At 40.2% G+C, this 20799-nt stretch overlaps 1 protein-coding gene across 5 annotated transcripts in view; it reads left to right on the top strand.

Moving 5' to 3' along the window:
* Positions 1-20799, top strand: part of MID2 (midline 2) — a 107651-nt gene that overhangs the window by 71084 nt on the left and 15768 nt on the right. For all 5 annotated transcript variants that reach the window (XM_049871747.1, XM_049871742.1, XM_049871745.1 and 2 more), the window contains exons 4-5: positions 12310-12417; positions 13804-13952. In XM_049871747.1, the coding sequence (XP_049727704.1) occupies positions 12310-12417; positions 13804-13952 (257 nt within the window). The remainder of the gene's footprint in view (positions 1-12309; positions 12418-13803; positions 13953-20799) is intronic.

The raw sequence follows: 20799 nt of genomic DNA, 5'->3' as shown, positions 1-20799 counted from the left end.
GTTTGAACTGGAACTGGTCGGTCTGAAGCCCTGAAAGAAACCAAACCCATTGCCATCAGTTGATTCCAACTCATAGCGAACCTATAGGACAGAGTAGGACTGCCCCACAGGGTTTCCAAGGCTGTAATCATCTGTCAGGCTGATCTGCTTTACCCAAACATGTTCTCTACTTTCCTGCCTATGCTTTTGCTCACGCTACTCATATCATTCCCTCTACTTGGAATTCACTCCCTGTAAATTTCTGTCTAATTTGGCTCATCCTTCAAGACCAGTTCAGCTTCAGGAAACCTTCCACAGTTCTCTTACGGTACTTTTCCACAGGCAGAAATAGTTTTCCCTTCCCTATCCCCAGAGGCACCTTGGTAAACAGGCCTGGCCATCTGCTTTGGAAAGGTCACATTCTTGAAAACCCAAGGAGTAGTTCTACCCTGCACACATGAGTTGGATTCGTCATGGGTTTGAATTGACTCAATGGCAATTAACAACTACAACATGCTCTCTTAGACCTTTGTTTGTATTTTTGTTGCATTACATTCTACAATATTCCTTAGATTGTAATCTTCTCCACTAGATCGTAAGTGCCTTGAGGGCAGAAGCTGAAAATATTTGTCGTTGTTGTTAGGTGCTGTTGAATCGGTTCCGACTCATAGCAACCCTATGCACAACGGAACGAAACACTGCCAAGTCCTGTGCCATCGTTACAATCCTTGTTATGCTTGGGCCCGTTGTTGCAGCCACTGTGTCAATCCATCTCCTTGAGGGTCTTCCTCTTTTCCGCTGACCCTGTAATTTACCAAGCATGATGTCCTTCTCCAGGGACCGATTCGTCCTGACAACATGTCCAGAGTAAGATGCAGTCTCGCCATCCTTGCTTCTAAGGAGCATTCTGGTTGTACTTCTTCCAAGACAGATTTGTTTGTTCTTTTGGCAGTCCATGGTATATTCAATACTCTTCGCCAGCACCTCAATTCAAACACTTCAACTCTTCGGTCTTCCTTATTCATTGTCCAGCTTTCACGTGCACATGATGAGATTGGCAATACCATGGCTTGGGTCAGACGCACCTTAGCCTTCAAGGTGACATCTTTGCTTTTCAATACTTTAAAGAGGTCCTTTGCAGCAGATTTGCCCAATGCAATGCGTCTTTTGATTACTTGACTGCTGCTTCCGTGGGTGTTGATTGTGGATCCAAGTAAAATGAAATCCTTGACAACTTCAGTCTTTTCTCCATTTAGCATGATGTTGCTTATTGGTCCAGTTGTGAGGATTTTTGTTTTCTTTAGGTTGAGGCGTAATCCATACTGAAGGCTGTGGTCTTTGATCTTCATTAGTAAGTGCTTCAAGTCCTCTTCACTTTCAGCAAGCAAGGTAGTGTCATCTGCATAACGCAGGTTGTTAACGAGTCTTCCTCCAATCCTGATGCCCTGTTCTTCTTCATATAGTCCAGCTTCCCGGATTATTTGCTCAGGATACAGATCGAATAGGTATGGTGAAAGGATACAACTCTGACGCAAACCTTTCCTGACTTTAAACCACTCAGTATCCCCTTGTTCTGTCCGAACAACTGCCTGTTGATCTATATACAGGTGTCTCATGAGCACAAGTAAGTGTTCTGGAATTCCCATTCTTTACAATGTTGTCTATAATTGGTTATAATCTATGCAGTCAATAAAACACAGGTAAACATCCTTCTGTTATTCTCTGCTTTCAGCCAGGACCCATCTGACATCAGCAATGGTATCCCTGGTTCCACGTCCTCCTCTGAATCCAGCCTGTATTTCTGGCAGTTCCTGTGGCTATACTGCTGCAGCTGCTTTTGAATGATCTTCAGCAAAATTTTACTTGAGTGTGATATTAATGTCGATAATTTCTGCATTCAGTTGTATCACCTTTCTTGGGAATAGGTATAAATATGGATTTCTTCCAGTTGGTTGGCCAGGTAGCTGTATTCCAAGTTTCTTGGCATAGACGAATGAGTACTTCCAGCGCTGCATCCTTTTGTTGAAACACCTCAGTTGGTATTTTGTCAATTGCTAGAGCCTTGTTTGTCGTCAATGCCTTCAGTGCAGCTTGGGCTTCTTCCTTGATCATATGCTACGTCTTGAAATGGTTGAATGTCGACTAATTCTTTATCATCATTATATCCCTCTCAGGGAATATAGTGCCTTGCAAGTGGTTGTTGTCGTTGTTAGTTGCTGTCCAGTTGATTCCAACTCATAGGAACCCTATGTACGACAGAATGAAACACTGCCAGATCCTGCATCATCCTCACAATTGTTGCTATGTTTGAGCCCATTGTTGCAGCCACTGTGTCAGTCCATCTCATTGAGGGTTTTCCTCTTTTTCGCTGACCCTCTCTTTACCAAGCATGATGTACTTCTCCAGGGACTGATTCCTCCTTATAGCATGTCCAAAGTATGTGAGACATAGCCTCACCATCCTTGCTTCTAAGGAACATTCTGGCTGTACTTCTTCCAAGACACATTTGTTCATGGTAGGCACTGAATAAATGTTTGCTTGAAATAAAAACTCTTTCAAATGATCTTTAATGCTGGAATTGCAGAATCTCCTAGGTGAGAGGAGAAGGTCTATTTGGGCAAAAGATTTCAGGGAATAAACTAGGTTGGCATTGACTATGTAAGGAGTGGAAGAACTAAGATGGAGAAGCCAATGAGGAGTTGCTACATAAATGAATCCCACTTGAGCCTGGGCATAGGGCTTATCAACATATATATCGTTCCACCTGAACAGGAAATCTACAGTCCCTTGTGTCCTCCTGCAGAGGACTATTGGATGTTACTGAGCAGAGGGGCGTGTGTGAATGGGGAAGTTTCTCATGGGGTTGGATTGGAGGGAAGGCTGATGAACTTTAAACTCAGGAATAAAAGTCCTATGGAATAAGAGTATGGGAGATTTCCCCAAAACTATCAAATACAACTCTTTGAAAGAAGCTAAGGGTAAAAAAAAAGGTCTAGTCCATTTACATTTCAATATGTAATAGAAGCAATTACCAGATTACTTTTTGTGGCTTCTTAAACCTTTGTAACTTGTGGCTTTTGACATCTCCTACATATTTATTTCCTTGTACTGACCCTCAGTAAAACCATAAAACAGGGGACTTGTGTGCTTGTATTAGGGAAGTATGGAAATTGGGGAAGACTGGGTCTTACTTTGCAGTCTGTCTTTGGGCTGGGAGAAGAACTTCGGGAAATAGGATGGGCAGTTGGAAAAAAAATTCAAGTGAAATTCTTGCTGCCTTTGGTAAGAAAGTAAAAAGCACAAAGCAGAGACGAGGACCTGGAGACCTAACAGGAAGGTCTATGTTCCCTAGTGCTTAGGCCTTGGAAGATGGGGGTTGAGACCCTTAGTCATAAAAGTCTTTTGGGATGGGTAGATTTACACAAGTAGGATGCCAAGATTACCCTAAGGGTATTTTCAGGGAGGATAAATTTTTCCACAGACATAGAGACATTTAGTCAAACCCACTATCCCAAAACAAAGAACAAAGGGCAAATAAACAGCCGTGAAGTCTTCCACAAACCAAATGAACAAAGAATGCTTATCAAGGTAACTCCAGTTTTTTTCTACTAAGGGTTAATAAGTAAGTCAAATAACTCACTGTATTTTAAAACAAAACTGCAGGCAAATAACACGGCTTTCAATTGTCTTCCAAGCAATTTTCGCTGTTTTATTCACATCATGAAGACAGTTTTTCCCTGGAGTATTTCCTGTTCAGAAAACACTTAAGGATCCTGATCTTTTAGGCTATTTCTTGACATGGAAAAACTTTAATGTCACTGCTTTACCTTTAGTTTGGGGTTTTGTCTCTTCAACTAACTTTTCACTCTGCTAGTTATGTCTGGTTGTTTCATCTCACCCAAGGTGACTGTCCAAACCCTTCCCACCCTAGCTCCGTCACATCAACCTACATTTTTCTCTACAAAATACATTTACTATAGAATATTTTCTAATGTTTAGCATTCTTGTTTTGATTTTTTTAAATTGCTAAATCAGTCAATAATTATTTGTTAAGTGTAAGGCAATGTGCCAGTTACAGTGGGAGGTATAAAACCTTTGCTGAAGGAGCTTGTAGTCAAAGAGTTTTGAACAAGGAAGTGCTTCTCATATTTGAGCTTTCCTTTCTATTCTTGTTACCTACTTTGCTAGGCCCTGATCACTTTTCAGTAGTCTCTTAAATCATCTCTGAGCTTATTATTGTTGTTAATAGCTGCCTTAGAGGCCCTAACTCATGGTGACCACATGCACAACTGTATTGGACTGTTGTGATCCATAGACTGATTTTTTTCCAGTAGATTGCCAGGCCTTTCTTCCTAGTCTTTCTTAGTCTGGAAGCTTTGGTGAAACCTATTCAGCATCATAGCAACATGCAAGCCTGCATTCACAGACAGGTAGTTGCTGGTCCTGAGCTACCTTGGCTGGGAATCTAACCCACATGGAAGGTGAGAATTCTACCACTGAACCACCACTGCCCTGAGCTTACTATTACAACCCAACCACAATCAAAAATAATTCCAGTTCATCCTAAAACAAAACAATTAACTATGGTTATTTTCCCACCACCTGCCCTCTTTTACCCCCTAAATGTTTTCTATGATACTATATTGCCTAAACAATAAGCTGCAGTCTTGGTAAGCTTGGCTTGAAATGTCCCTTTTCCCATTTTGTATGTGTTAGACAAGCCCCACCTCATTCATACATCTCCACTTTCCCAAAGAAAGTGATCTTTCCTTTCAATTTTCTGTAGATTATAGTTTATATTACTCATTCAATATTTAATTTATGCTACTTTGACTTGTTTGTCATTTTATTTGCCAGATGCCAAATTTTTTGAGGACTGGACCTTAGCATAATGCTTTGTACACAAAAGATGCTTAACACATGTTTGATGATAAAGATGGTGGTGATTTCTCCTGGCTTCAGGGTAGAGGAGGAAGGATTATGAGGTTGGGTGGCAAAAGAAAGACTGTGGAAGTAGGGAGATCAGTAGTCCAAAAGGGTTACCAGAGGTCTCAACCTATCATGGGTTCCTTGGTCCAGATCCTTACTGAATTCCCGGAAAAACTTTAAAAAGACTGAAAGCAGGAGTTTGGAACTGATGTAAATTTATGCGGGTGATGAGGGAGAAGTAGAAGTCACAGTTAACTAAAGTCTGAACCTGAGTAACTGCAGTGATGATAATCACATTAGCAAAAGGTTAGAAAATCAGGGGTGGAGGTCAGGTTTGAAGGGAATATGATCAGCTTGTTTTTAGGCATACTGAGTTTAGGGTAACTTAGGTAAGCAAGTGGACATGTTTAGCAAGCAGTAGGAGATACTTTTATTTTCATTCAATTAAATTCAACAAATATTTACTGAACCTCTACTATGTGCCTGTCACTATGCTGTAGATAGGTACAGTCAAATAAGATACAATCTCTGTGAAACCAAATGGTTAATACCTACCCTAGACCACAAATGAGAAGGCTGGGGGTGGGGTGGAGGGAGGGAAGGTAGATTAATGGAAACAGAATAACCAAAATGGAAATAACGAGAATGCTGATATATCATGAAGAATGTAACCAATGTCACTGAACAATACGTATAGAAATCGCTCAATGAGAACATAATTTCCTGTGTAAACTTTCACCAAAAAATACAATAAAATCTTAAAAAAGAAAGATATACTCTGGCCACCAGGAACTTATGTTTTAGTGGAGAAAACAGAATAATAAATTACTATGACATAAAGCCTCACAACTGGACCAATAAGCAACATCATGGTAAATGGAGAAAATATCAAAGTTGTAAAGGATTTCATTGTACTTGGTTCCACAATGGACACTCATGGAAGCAGCTGTTTAAAAAACCAAACGACGCATTGCGTTGAGCAATCTGCTGCAAAAGATCTCTTTAAAGTGTTGAATAGCAAATATGTCACTTTGAAGACTAAGGTGTGCCTGACCCAAGCCATGGCGTTTTCAATCACCTCATATGCTCGTGAAAGCTGGACAATGAATAAGGAAGACCGAAGAAGAATTGATGTCTTTGAATTATGGTGTTGGTGAAGAATATTAAATATACCATGGACTGCCAAAAGAACGATCAAGTCTTTCTTGGAAGAAGTAAAGCCAGAATGATCCTTAGAAGCAAGGATGGTGAGACTTCATCTCATATACTTTGGACATTATCAGGAGAGACCAGTCCCTGGGGAAGGACATTGTGCTTGGTAAAGTAGAGGGTCAGTGAAAAAGAGGAAGACCCTCAACAAGATAGATTGACAGTGGCTACAGCATTGGGCTCAAGCATAACAATGATTGTGAGGATGGTGCAGGACCTGGCAGTGTTTCGTTCTGTGGTACATAGGGTCGCTATGAGTCGGAACCAATTCGATGGCACGTAACAAGAACAACATAGCATAAAGTAATAAACACTATAATTGAATTAAATATAAAGTGATAAAGTGCTTGGGAATACAAATAAGGGGTTGCCATCAATGCTAGAGGCCGTAATACACGGTATAAATAGCATATAAACCCTAACTAGCAATACAGAAACACCAGAAGATAAGCTAGATAACTGGGATCGTCAAAAGGCTTCACCAAAAGAGTAAAAAGAGAACCTACAGATTGGGACAACAAAGGTCTAATCTCTAAAATCTATAGGAAAATCCAACACCTATAAAATAAAAAGACAAATAATCCAATAAAAAAAATGGGCAAAGGATATAAACAGACACTTCACCAAAGAAGACATTCACGCAGCTAAAAGACACATGAGGAAATGCTCAAGATCACTAGCCATTAGAGAAATGCAAATTAGAACTAGAATGATATACCACCACCGACCCCCCACCCCCCTGCATTACTGGCACTAATTAAAAAAAAAAAAACAGAAAGTAACAAATGTTGGAGAGGCTACGGGAGTTTGGAACTCCGATGCACTGCTTGTGGGAATGTAAAATGGCTCAACCGTTTTGGAAAACGATATGGCACTTCCTTAAAAACCTAGAAATAGAAATACCATATGTTCCAGCAATTCCACCCCTAGGAATATATCCTAGAGAAATAAGAGCTGCCACATGAATAGATATGTGCACACCCATGTTCACTGCAGCATTATTCACAATAGCAAAAGATGAAAACAACCTTAAGTACCCGTCAACAGTTGAATGGATAAACAAACGCACTATGGAATGCTACACAACAATAAAGAACAATGATGAATCTGGGAAACATCTCACAACATGGATGAATCTTGAGGGCATTATGCTGAGTGAAGCAAGTCAATCACGAAAGGACAAATATCTGTATGAGACCACTATTATAAAAACTCATGAAAAGGTTTACACACAGAAAGAAAAAATCTTTGATGGTTACTAGGCAAGGGAGGGGTGTAGAAGGAAAAACACTAACTAGACAATAGATAGGTGCTAACTTTGGTGATGCAGATGACACAACCTTGCTTGCTGGAAGTGAAGAGGACTTGAAGCACTTACTGATGGAGATCAAAGACCACAGCCTTCAGTATGGATTACACCTCAACACAAAGAAAACAAAAATCCTCACAACTGGACCAATGAGCAACATCATGATAAACGGAGAAAAGATTGAAGGTGCCAAGGATTTCATTTTACTTGGATCCACAACCAACAGCCACGGAAGCAGCAGTCAAAAAATCAAAAGATGCATTAGATCGGGCAAATCTGCTGCAAAGGACCTCTTCAAAGTGTTGAAAAGCAAAGATGTCACCTTGAAGACAAAGGTGCATCTGACCCAAGCCATGGTGTTTTCAGTTGCCTCCTATGCATGTGAAAGCTGGACGATGAATGAAGACCGAAGAACTGATGCCTTTAAATCCCGGTGTTGGAGAATACTGAATGTGCCAGGGACAGCCAAAAGAATGAACAAATCTGTCTTGGAAGAAGTACAACCAGAATGCTCCTTAGAAACAAGGATGGCAAGACTACGTCTCACATACTTTGGACATGTTGTCAGGAGGTACCAGTCCCTGGAGAAGGACACCATGCTTGGTAAAGTAGAGGGTCAGCGAAACAGAAGAAGACCCTCAATGAGCTAGATTGACTCAGTGGCTGCAACAATGACCTTAAGCATAACAATGATTGTGAGGATGGTGCAGGGCCCGGCAGTGTTTCATTCTGTTGTATATAGGATCCCTATGATTTGGAACTGACTCGATGGCACCTAACAACAACTTTGATGAAGGGTAAGACAGTACACAATACTGGGGAAGCCAGCACAATTGGACCAAGGCGAGGTCATGGAAGCTTTATAGACACATCCAAACTCCCTGAGGGACGGAATTACTGGACTGAGTGCTGGGGACCATGGTCTCAGGAGACATTTATCTCAGTTGGAATAGCATAGTTTATAAATGCAATATTTTACATCCTACTTTGGTGGGTAGTGTCTGGGGCCTTAAAAGCTTGTAAGCAGCCATCTAAGATATACTCCACTGGTCCCACCCCTTCTGGAGCAAAGGAGAATGAGGAAAGCCAAAGACACCAGGGAAAGATTAGGCCAAAGGACTAATGGACCACAACTACCACAGCTTCTACCAGACTGAGTCCTGCACAACTAGATGGTGCCTGGCTACCATCATTGACTGCTCTAACAGGGGTCATATTAGAGGGTCTTGGACAGAGTTGGAGAAAAATGTAGAACAAAATTCTAACTCATAAAAGGAGACCAAACTTACTGGTCTGCCAGAGACTGGAGAAACTCCTAGAGTGTGGTCCCCAGACACCCTTTTAACTCAGTACTGAAATCACTCCTGAGGTTCACCCGTCAGCCAAAGATTAGACAGGCCCATAAAAGAAAACTAGACTAAATGGGCATACCAACTCAGGGACAAGGACAAGAAGGCAAGAAGGGGACAGGAAAGCTGGTAACAGGAAACCCAAGGTCAAGAAGGGAAGAGTGTTGACATGTTGTGAGGTTGGCAACCAATGTCACAAAGCAATATGTGTATTAATTGTTTAACGAGAAACTAATTTGCTCTGTAAACCTTCATCTAAAGTACAATAAAATGCTCGTAATAAAAAAACAAAAATAGGGGACTGCCAAAGAGTAAGAACGCATACTCTGTTAAAAATAAAAGCTAAGAGATTTATTGAAGTTTTAAGACGGTTTGGACCAAGGACACATTTGATCTCACAAAGTTGAAATCAAATGCTCCAAAATGGTAGAGTCACAGAGGTGTATTTATGAGGTAAAGATTAGGTAAGCCGGAGGCAGGATAGCTGGGGGGGGGGGGGGCTTTACAGTGATTGGTTGGAAACACGAATGTGGGCTATTGAGATTAGGCAGTTTAAATACATGACTAAGGGAGGTTTTAAGGGGTAGGCCCAAGATAATTATGTTAAAACATTTCCTGAGGGCCGCTGAGGGGATTCCTGATAAAGGTCTTTGGTCAAGACCCTCCCTCACGAACATTCTTTCCGTATCTTCAGTTTAACCACAGAGAAAGATGTTTCTTTTGTTATGTGCTTAAGTCCCTATAAAGGCTGGACGGTTGTATGGGAAATAAGCAGAAGCTTGGACCTGGGGCCAATCATTCTGATTCCAGTCAGGTGCCTTGAATTTTGGAACTCTCACACAGGACCAAATTAGTACGAGCCTAAATTAAGTTCAGTGAGCCCTGGTGGTGCAAACGGTTAAGCACTAGCTGTTAATGGAAAGGTTACTGGTTCAAACCCGCCCAGCAGTTCTGCGGGAGAAAAACCTGGAAATCTGCTTCCATAAAGATTACAGCCAAGAAAACCTTATCGGTCAGTTTTACTTTGTCACATGGAGTTGCCATGAGCCAGACTCTACTCTACAGCACCCAACACAAGAATAAATTAAGTCCAAGCACCAAATTCCAAGAAACAAGGTACTATACTATTGTATACTGCACCATCATCAGCTTAAAAAAGAAACTACAAATAGTAAGTTTCTATATTTCCAGATACTCTTAAGTAAGGACATAGGGAGAACTAGATGAATCTCATATTCTCAGCTGAGTGGGTGTTCTTTGAGAGGGTAAGAGCTGGTAAATTAGATTCAGTTTAGTAAAAAGGCCAGAATGTTCAATCCGAATAAGTACTTCTGTCAGAATAATAAGCTCCCACTGTGGCGTTCCCCTGGAAAGTGAAAGTAAAGCAAAATAAGGTTGTCCTCAGCAAATGTATTTTATTTCCGTTAAGTAAGAAACAGAAAATTAGCAAGCAGAAACCTTAGAGGATGAGAAAGGAGGCTGCAGAGACCAGTATTTTGCTGGAGTTGGAGTATGCGGAGAACACTTTGGGGAGGGATCCCATTGCCGTCTATTCTGACTCATAGTGACCCTAGAGGACAGAGTAGAACTGCCCCATAGGGTTTTCCAAGGAGCGGCTGGTGGATTCAAACTGCTGACCTTTTGGTTGGTAGCCAACCGCTTAACCATTGCACCACCAGGGCTCCCTGAGGAGGATAGCAATTGGAAATGGAGTCCTACCTTGCAAATGAAGCACATTTAGCTGGGTTTTGCTGCTCTCAAATCCGTTCCTCAGCCTTCTAGAGCTGTGCTCAAGTGATTTTTGAATAGACACTTAGAATGATTGTGCTTCCCTGTGTGACTGCTCTGTGTGCTGCTGAAATGGAACTGACCTCGTCCACACACTCAGCCAGCCCAGGAGTTTCAGTTGACAGAACTTGGTTTGAATTCTGGTTTTACTACTTATTAACTGTGTGATTTTGAGCAAGCCACTAATTCTCTGAGCCTCAGTTTCGTTATCTGTGAAATGGGAATAATAATGTTTCCTATGTCATAAAGTTGCTATTGATAATTAGATGAAATAATGTGAAGTGCTTAATTTTCACTTTATGCTTCGGCAACCCACCGATTGCTTGCTCTCATTTTAGTCCTTCCTGGGTGCTTTGTGGAGCCCTGGTGGCGCGATGGTTAAGAGCTCAGGCTGCTAACCAAAAGGTCGCCGGTTTGAATCTACCAGCAGCTCCTTGGAAACCCTATGGGGCAGTTTTACTCTGTCCTATAGGGTTGATATGAGTCAGAAGCTACTTGACGGCAACAGGTTTGTTTTGTTTTGTTTTTTTGGGTGCTGAGCACCATCTAATATCAATAGAGATGAGAAGAAGGAGAAATCAGTAAATTGAAAAGACAATGAGGAATGGTGGCTTTTTTCCCCCTTACATCCCACCCTGACTGTCTTGGTCATCTAGTGCTGGCATAACAGAAATACCACAAGTGGATGGCTTTAACACAGAGAAATTTATTCCCTCACAGTCTAGTAGGTTACAAGTCCAAACTGAGGGCATCAGCTCAGCTCCAGGGGAAGGCTTTCTGTCTTTGTCAGCTCTGGATGAAGGTCATTGTCCTCAATTTTCCCATGGTCGAGGAGCTTCTCAGGTGCAGGGACCTCGTGTCCAAAGGACGCACTCTGCTCCTGGTGCTGCTTTCTTGGTGGTATGAGGTCCCCAACTCTCTGCTTGCCTCCTTTTCCTTTTATCTCTTGAAACATAAAGGGTGGTGCAGGCCACACCCCAGGGAAACTCCCTCCACATTAGATCAGGGATGTGACCCAGGTAAAGGTGGTGTTACAATCCCACCCTAATCATCTTAACATAAAACTACAATCACAAAATGGAGGACAACCACAGAACACTGGGAATCATGGCCTAACCAAGTTGATACACACATTTAAAAAAAAAAAATTTTAGGGGGGCATAATTCAATCCATGACACTGACTTTGCAGTAGAGATATTTTGATATAGGAAGTATCTCAAAATAGGAAAGGTGAGCAATATCAACTATACAACTTTATAAGAATGTATTCACACATTTGTGTATCTGAAGATTAGATGGGAACAATGAAACTGAAAATATTTTTGTTAGGGTGGTAGAGATATGTTGCTGTAATGTTATTCTAATATTATTGTGCCTGTGGAGGGGAACCCTCTTTCCTTGACAACATAAATTTTAGGCTTTTTCCAAAAAAGAACAGCAAGGGGACAGGCTGCTGACATAATGGGAATCGCACAGTGGGAATAACGTGGCCCCATCTCATCTGTCCTTCTGCCCAGCCTTCCATTAACCATCACGATCTACCAGAGGCCTGGAGAGCTTCCTATCTGTGATGCTTCAATGCCCTTGCATCATTAATATCACCATCTCTACCCTTCTTCTAGGAGTGGATCTTATGAGGGAGGTATGGAAGAAGTTGTGCATGCTTAGCTGTCAGTCAAACCTTTTAGAGCCAGCAGGGAACAAAGGCAGCAGTCACTGTGTAATATTCTGGACTTTCTTGGCAGGTGAACACTGCTATGCATGAGGCAAAACTTATGGAAGAATGTGACGAGTTGGTAGAGATCATCCAGCAGAGGAAGCAAATGATTGCTGTCAAAATCAAAGAGACAAAGGTAAAGCACAGCACTTCAGTGAGCCCAAGGAAGAGTTGACTTTTCAAATGTCAGAGTTTGATCTTGGTGATCCCACTTTAAACTTTAAATCATAAAAGCAAGAAGAAATGAGGTTGTAGGGAAGTAAGGCAAAGAAACAACATTTGGCCTAGTTCTGTGAAGCCAGTAAAAATGATGGCATTTCTGGGGTATTGGAAGTGTTTTATATCTTTACCTGGTTGGTGGTTACATGTTACATTCCGTGTGCAAAAATTCATTGAGTTGCATGCTTAAGGTTTGGTTGCTTTACTGTATGTATGTTATAAGTCAATAAAAAAAGAAAAAAAGATAACGGTAGACATGTGGACCAGCATTATGGAAGAGCCATGAATGACAGTATAAGGATGTTAGGCTTAATCTGAAAGGTGTTGGGAAGCCACTCTAGTTTCTTAGGGAAAGGAGAAGACTGATAATGGCAGAGGTATTCAGGGTAGATCAGAATGGAATGATACCAGAGTCAGGGAAACAAGCTATAAGGCTTGTGGAATGATCCTAGAAATGAGTTGAAGAAGATCTAAACCAGGATAGTGGAAGCACAAATGCAAAGGGAGAACATAGCAGGCATTGCTAGAAAGGAACGGTTAGGGATCACCAGCTGACTAGATGTAAAAGATGAAGGAGAGAGAGAACAGTCAATGTAGACTTTCAGGTCTCTAGCCTGGGAACTGAAGAATCATGGTCAAAAGGTCAGGTTTGAGCCTCCATGCATCTATATAGTTTTCGGCTTTTGGCCTGCTGGTCAGTGTTAGTGATTATAAGCTCATGCTGTTATGAGAAACTGGAGTTTGCATTACAAACCCTGTGATGACCACTATTTTGTGCCATGCTGGGTGGTTCCAACTAGCACAGGAATTAAAGTTTCCAAGAAGAAATATTTATGTTCTTAGAGATATAAAATACATAGAAATGTAGATACTGTAAAGAAAAAGCAAATACTTTTTATTAACCACAAATGTGAATATATATTGACATTAAAATGTAAACAATGGTGATCTCAGGGTGGTAGGGGTTCTTTTTATACTTTTTGTTTTCTAAATTTTCTATAACGAACATGTATTGCCGTTATAATCAGAAAAGGTAATGTTATTAATAAAAAGGGGAGGTACAGAACTGAAAGTATATGACTGAGTGTGTAGTTTCCTAAGTGAATGGGCAGTAGGTGGGAGGAGAGGTTGGCAAAAGAGACATAGGGGTTAGGGTGAGAAGGTGAGTGGTTAGTACAGAGACCATGGGATATTAATAAGCCTTAATTTTAGAATCACTGCAGATCTCCTTCATGTTGTTTTATTGTTTTTAATGAAGCACTGTACATTTTATCTTATTTTCTCTTTTACTAATTCCTTTAAGGTTATGAAACTGAGAAAGTTGGCACAGCAGGTTGCTAATTGCCGCCAGTGTCTTGAAAGGTCAACAGTCCTCATCAACCAAGCTGAGCATATCCTGAAAGAAAATGACCAGGCACGGTTTCTACAGTCTGCAAAAAATATTGCTGAGAGGCGAGTTCCTTATATTCTTTTGAAATGCCTGCTTTTATCAGAATGGGCCAGCTTAAAGTCACTTAATTCTGTTCAGGCATGTATGTAGTAGCTGCCACCTGAAGATTTTACCAACGAGATAGTTATTAAGCCTCCGTGGTAGGTTGCCCTGTGGATTTCTGGAACCCTTATCTCCATCTCGTTAGTCCACCAGTTCTTCTAATGCACAGCCAAGCATACGGTTCAGCTACTGCCATAGCTCACAGCTGCTCATTCAGGGCTTGAGCTTTCTATGCTGGCGCTGGTATGGGGGCAGAGAAATTCTGCGTCACATTGATAGGTGTGTGCATGTCCTAAATCTACTTGCAGTTTCTATTATTTTCTTTTAGTTTTTCCTCATAAATCCTTTAAAGTAGTAATTCTTGGGCTTGTTTTGTTTTGTTTTAATATCACAATCCTCTTGGGAAATTTAATGAAAGTCACGCATCCTCTTCTGAGAAAGAAAATGCACGTTAGGCATATACACATAGAATTTCATTCAATTTCAGGGAACTTATAGATCCTTAGAAGCCCATATACAAACCATTTGCAAAGAATTGGTGATCTAAAGTGAAATATTGTCTAGTATAGTCACCAAGGTTTCAAGGGGCTACTATGGCCGAAGAGACCAGACTTAATCACTTTATCTCTGCCTTTCATTCATTGAAGACTTTGGCTACAGGTTCACAATCTTCCTTTGTCATTCTATGGCTGATCCATCAAATACTTTAGCCACCTAGTGTCCTGGGCCCTTGACGTTCCCTCCTCCAGTGACCCTCACCTCCACTCCACCCCACTCCATCCACCCAGTTCCACGGCCCACGTGCTGAACCTTACCATCACTCCCAAAAAACCAAAACCCATTGCAGCTGAGTTGATTCTGACTCATAGCGACTCTATAGGACAGAGTAGAACTGCCCCATAGAGTTTCCAAGGAGCACCTGGTGGATTTGAACTGCTGACCTTTTGGTTAGCAGCCGTAGCTCTTAACCACTGTGCCACCAGGGTTTCACCATCACTCAGTCACTGAAATCAAAAATGTAACCTTCCACTTTCTAATTACACCCTCTGTCCTACAACTCTCTTTTCTTCAATACAGCTCTCTTTTTTCTTCATTTCACCTTCATTGGGACTTCTAAGTCCTCTATTTTCTTTCTACCTTCCAGCTTCCTCTCTTTGGTTCTCTTCTTAGCCTATTTAGGGTCCGTGATTTCTCATTTCAGCCACTATCATTGCAATATCCCCAACTCCTTTGCTCCATTGTCATTTCGTCACACCAACTGATAAAATCCCATCCCTGAGTCAGTTCACCAGGAGCCCTGGTGTGCAGTGGTTAGAGTGCTTGACTGCTAAGCGAAAAGTCTGCGGTTCAAACCCACCAGCCGCTTTGCAGGAGAAAGATGTGGCAGTCTGCTTCAGTAAAAATTTACAGTCTTGAAAACCCTATGGGGCAGTTCTACTCTGCCCTACTGGGTTGCTGTGAGTTGGAATCAACTCAAGACAGCAATGGGTCTGTTTGTTTGTTTGTATCCTTACCTTTCTCATGCCTATATTTGAGTTGCAGAACCCTGCTGTAGAAAATCACATAACCAAAGAGATTGGTGCTACTGAGTTGCAAATTTTTTGCTTCTAATCTCACCTGGGCCCTTGGTACTGATTTGAAATTCTTTGTTGCTTTGGTCAGCTTTCTTTTTACTCATCTCCATAATGGCTATTTCAAATCTTCTATCTTCACTTCAGAATTGCAACTCCTCTACTTTCCCTCTCATGCTCAGCAAATTGACCTTACCTCTTATTCTACAGAGAGAACAGTAGCTATGAAATGATAAATTCCTCGACTTCTTATACCAACTACTGGGCAACCTACATCCATATCCATCACTTCCTCTTTCCTTCTGGTTATAGTGGAAGAGTTGTCCTTTCGTTTGTGCTTTGGCCACATACCCCCTTTTCCCCATAGCTTCAGTTTCTTCTTCTCTGTAGTTGATTTCACATCCACTTTTTAACCCATTTCTGTCCTTCAGGGACTCAAATTAAATGTATATTAGGATGCTGGAAGTAGTCCTACAGCTAACTGATGCTCTGTTTTTTTTTTTGGCTTTTTTCTCTGTGTGTTTTATTTTGGATGGTTACGATTAATAATGTCTTCAACTTCACTAGCATTTTCTTCTGTAATGTCTAATCTACTGTTAACATCTCCAATGTATTTTTCATCTCAGACTTTGTAGTTGTCATCTCTAGAAGTTCAATTTCATTTTTTGTATCATCCATATCTTTAACATATTAAATCTTTCCACTAGCTTTTTTAAAACACATTGAATATAGTTGTAGTAACTGTTCTAATGTCCTTGCCTGCTAATTCTAACATCTCTGTCAGTTCTTGGTGAGTTAAGATTGGTTGCTGTTTTCCCTATTATGAGTTGTATTTTCTTGCTTCTTTACATGCCTGGTTATTTTTGATTGGCTGCCAGGCATTGTGAATTTTACCCTGTGGAGTGTTGTAGATATCTGTATTCCTATAAATATTCTTAAGCTTTGGTTTGGAACACAGCTAAGCCACTTGGAAATAGCTTGATCCTTTTAAGTCGTGCTTTTAAGATTTGATAGGTGAGATCAGAACAGTGTTTACTCTAGAGGCAATTTTTCCCCGCTACTGAGGCAAGATCCTTCTGAGTACTCTACCTAATGCGTCATTCATAATGAGGTTTTCTAGTTTGACTGGTGGAAATAGGCACTATTCTTGGCCCCATGTGAGCACCAGGAATTATTCCCTTTAATTTTTTGAGGTCATTCTTTCCTCAGCATTGGGTAGTTTTCTCACATGCATGCACTGCTTAGTACTGTGTTGAATAGTAGAGGGGGACCTTCTGAAGATTTCTAGGATTCTCTTTCTGGGCTTCTTTTCTCCTCTCTGGTACTCTAGCCAAATTAGTCTCCCTGGTCTCTCAGCTCTGACTCCTTAGTTAGGAAGCCCGTCAAGTCCTGCCTGGATTTGCCCTTCCTGCACTGTTATGTATATTCCCTTAATTTTGCTGGAGCAAATTCTCCTGCAGCTTCCTAAAAAAGGGCACATGGGAAGTAAATTTTTGAAAACTTTTTGTCTGAAAAATATTTAATTTATTTCCACATTTGGTAAGTTGGAAATAAGTTTCCCTTTACTGTATTTTTTTTAATAACTTTTATTAAGCTTCAAGTGAACGTTTACAAATCCAATCAGTCTGTCACATATAAGTTTACATACATCTCACTCCCTACTCCCACTTACTCTCCCCCTCTTGAGTCAGCCCTTTCAGTCTCTCCTTTCTTGACAATTTTGCCTGCTTCCCTCTCTCTCTATCCTCCCATCCCCCCTCCAGACAAGAGTTGCCAACACAATCTCAAGTGTCCACCTGATATAATTAGCTCACTCTTCATCAGCGTCACTCTCCCACCCGCTGACCAGTCCCTTTCATTTCTGATGAGTTGTCTTCGGGGATGGTTCCTGTCCTGTGCCAACAGAAGGTCTGGGCCTTTACTGTATTTTGAAGGCATGGCTCTATTGTCACCTAACTTCCAGCATTGTGTTGAAGAGTTCACTGTCATTTTGATTCCTATCTTTTGAATATGACCTGTGTTTTAAAAACTGGAATCTTTTAAGATTCCATCTTTAACCCAGTTATTCTGAAATTTCATCATGATTTGCTTTGGTATGGGTCTTTTGTCATTCATTTTATCTGGGCACTCAGTGGGTCTTATCAATCTGAAGACTAGTGACCTTTAGTTCTGGGAAATTTTCTTGTATTATTTGCTAATAAATAATAATGCTCCCCTTTATTTTCTCTCTTCTCTTTTTCTGAGATTTTAATTAGTCAGCTCTTGGGTGTCCTAGATTTTTCCTCTAATTTTTTTAAATCTTTTGTTTTCTATTTCTCATGTCTTTGTCTTCTTGTTCTACTAACAAAGAGATTTCCTTGATTTTTTATGTAAAAAATTTTAATCTCAGCATTCGTGTATTTATTTACAAGAGCTCTTTCTTGATATTTGTTTATTTTTTGCATTCTGTTCTTGCTTTGTGGATGCCAGGTAGCAAACTATTTATCTTTCAGAAAATATTATCATTTTAAAAAGTTTTCTTCTAAATCCTGCATTATCTTGATTTTCTCCAAGTTCCTTTTCTCTGTTAGATTGTTTTGGTATCTGTCTTTCCTTAATTGTTTGGTAAACTCTTGGCTGCCTATTTGAAATTAAGCACTAAAAGGATACTGGAAGCCCTGAGGGTTGGGGGCTGAACTGTGCTATAGGATTATAAGCTGAACATCAGCTTTTTTATTGAGGGGGTCCTAAGTGTCAGTTCTGTAGGTCGTTTCTCTTGGAATTCTCCAGTCTCCTGCTTTTGGTGGGGCGTGGGGGGTGGAGGGGGTTGGCTGCCAGAATTCTGGAGCTAACCAGAGAAAACTAAGAGTTTTAGGACTGCTTTCAGTATAGTATCAAAGCTCTTTGGAAAGTAAATCTCACATCTCCTGCCAGGAGGAAAGAAGGGTAGCCTCTGGTTGAGTGGATCCAGGGGTCTAACTGTTCCTTATGCAAACTTTCAGCTTTTTATGGCACTAAATCAATTTGATGTTGTTGACTTCTTGATCCAGCTTTCTCTGGCCTGTTGCTGGGTTACCACACATCCATCCTTTTTTTAGTTTCCAAACATTTGTTGACAATCTCTTACTTGCTGACATCTCTTTTTCCATTCTCTTTGTCCTTGGGAGTTTATAATGTGTTATTCTTTGACTGCCATTTTAGTGGGATTTCATGACAGCAGAGATAACACTATATTAAAAAGCCATCGTGTTTAATTGTCCCCACTCATTCTTCAGCTGTCTGAAATCTGTTTTCTACCACTACCACACCATTGAAAGTGTTCTTTTCAAGGTCACCAAATGAATACTTTGTTGCTAAATATAATAGACACTCCTTTGTTTCATCTTACTTAATCTTTCAGTAGCATTTGTCCCTGCTGACCAATTTATTTGAAATTTCTCTGCCCTTAGCTCTGTGAACACTTCTGGTTTTCTTTCTACCTATCTGATTTCTTTTGCCTTTATGAGAAACTCTTTCCTGACTGTTCCTTTAATGCTGTTGTTCTTCATTATTCTGTCCTAGGCTATTCTCTTCTCTCACTACACACATTCTCTGTTGTAAGCTCATTAGTTCCTAGGACTTCAGTTAACATCTAAATGTTGATGATTTTTCAATTCTATATCTAAATCTTCTTTTCATAGGCTCAGAGATAACCTATGGTATAGGCGGAACAGATGGCCATCTATGTGATATGATTTGACAAACATCTATCCCACTGCTGTATCTACCCAACCTAAATTTCTTTCTCACTAGTCTCTAATAGTGTCTGAAATTCCTCCCCACCATTATTCATTCTGTTGTGTTAAGGCATCAAGACTTCAGTTAAAATGAGAGAGCTGGGAGAGGTGTCCCCTCCCCCTCACAAATGACATTCATTATATTTGCTCTAATAAAGATTAGGGCCTGGAAAAAGATAGCTAATGTGTGTTTTGCTTAAATGCAGAAACACAAACAGACGCACAAACACATACTCTACAATATCACTTTTAATTCATACTTACCCTGCCAGCCACTAGTAACACTTTGAAGTATAGGAGCCCTTGATTTTTCTTTGTATATTTTACAAACATAGGGTCCAACAAACATTTGAGTCCACCCAGAGGTGCCTGGAAGAAAGGCTTGGTGATCTCCTTCCAAAAAATCAGCCTTTGAAAACCCTATGGAACACAGTTCTACTTTGACACACATAGGGTTGCCAGAAGATGGAATCAACTCGTTGGCAACTGGTTATCCTACATTTGAAATTTAACAATATATTATAAACTTTTCCCATGACATTGGATATTATTGTATAACTTGATTTCTAATGGTCTCTCATAGTATTTCATCTTTTGATGTACATTACTTAACTCAACCCTCGGTTGTTAGAAAATTAGGTTATATACAATGTGTTGAGTGCCCTTGTGGCTGTGTCTTTGCATACGTCTCAATCATTTCCTTAGTATACATTTTAGGAAGTAGAACTATAATATAGAATTGAAAATCATCAACACTGAGATGTGAATTGAAGTCCTAAGAACTAATGAATTTACAACAGGGAATGTGTGTAGTGAGGGAAGAGAATAACCTAAGGGTATTTACACCTTAAAATATTTTGATATTTAATGTTAAATTGGCTTCCAAAATTTGTATCAATTTACAGTCCTAATAAAAATATGTAGGCATTAAAAGTGCCTATAATATTGTCATTATCCGTCAACTAAATGCTATCCCATTTTAATTTTTTTGATTTCTAATGTAGTGAACTTTTTAAACTTGTTTATTGGCCAATTGTTTTCTTTTTTAATTTTATTTATTTTGTTGTTGTCGAGAAGATACACGGCAAAACATACACCAATTCAACACGTTCTACATGTACAATTCAGTGACATTGATTTCATTCTTTGTGTTGTGCAACCATTCTCACCTTCCTTCCCTGAGTTATTCCTCCTTCATTAACATAAACTCACTGCCCCCTAACGTTCCTTTCTAACCTTTTGAGTTGCTGTTGTCAGTTTGACCCCGTATAGATAGATCTTAAAAGAGCATAATGTTCAGGGTAGACTTTTTTTTTTTTACTAGTTAAGCTAAACTATTGTTTGGTTTTAAGAAGACTTTAGGGGATATTTTTGGTATGAGGTTTAAATATTATCTTGGGGCAATAGTTTCGGGAATTTGTCCAGCCTTCATGCCTCCAGAAAGTCTGGAGTCCATAAGAATTTGAAATTCTCTTCTTCAC

The sequence above is a fragment of the Elephas maximus genome, chromosome X (assembly GCF_024166365.1).
Source record: "Elephas maximus indicus isolate mEleMax1 chromosome X, mEleMax1 primary haplotype, whole genome shotgun sequence".
NCBI classification, from domain to species: Eukaryota; Metazoa; Chordata; class Mammalia; order Proboscidea; family Elephantidae; genus Elephas; species Elephas maximus.
This window is presented reverse-complemented; position numbering and strand designations above follow the sequence as displayed.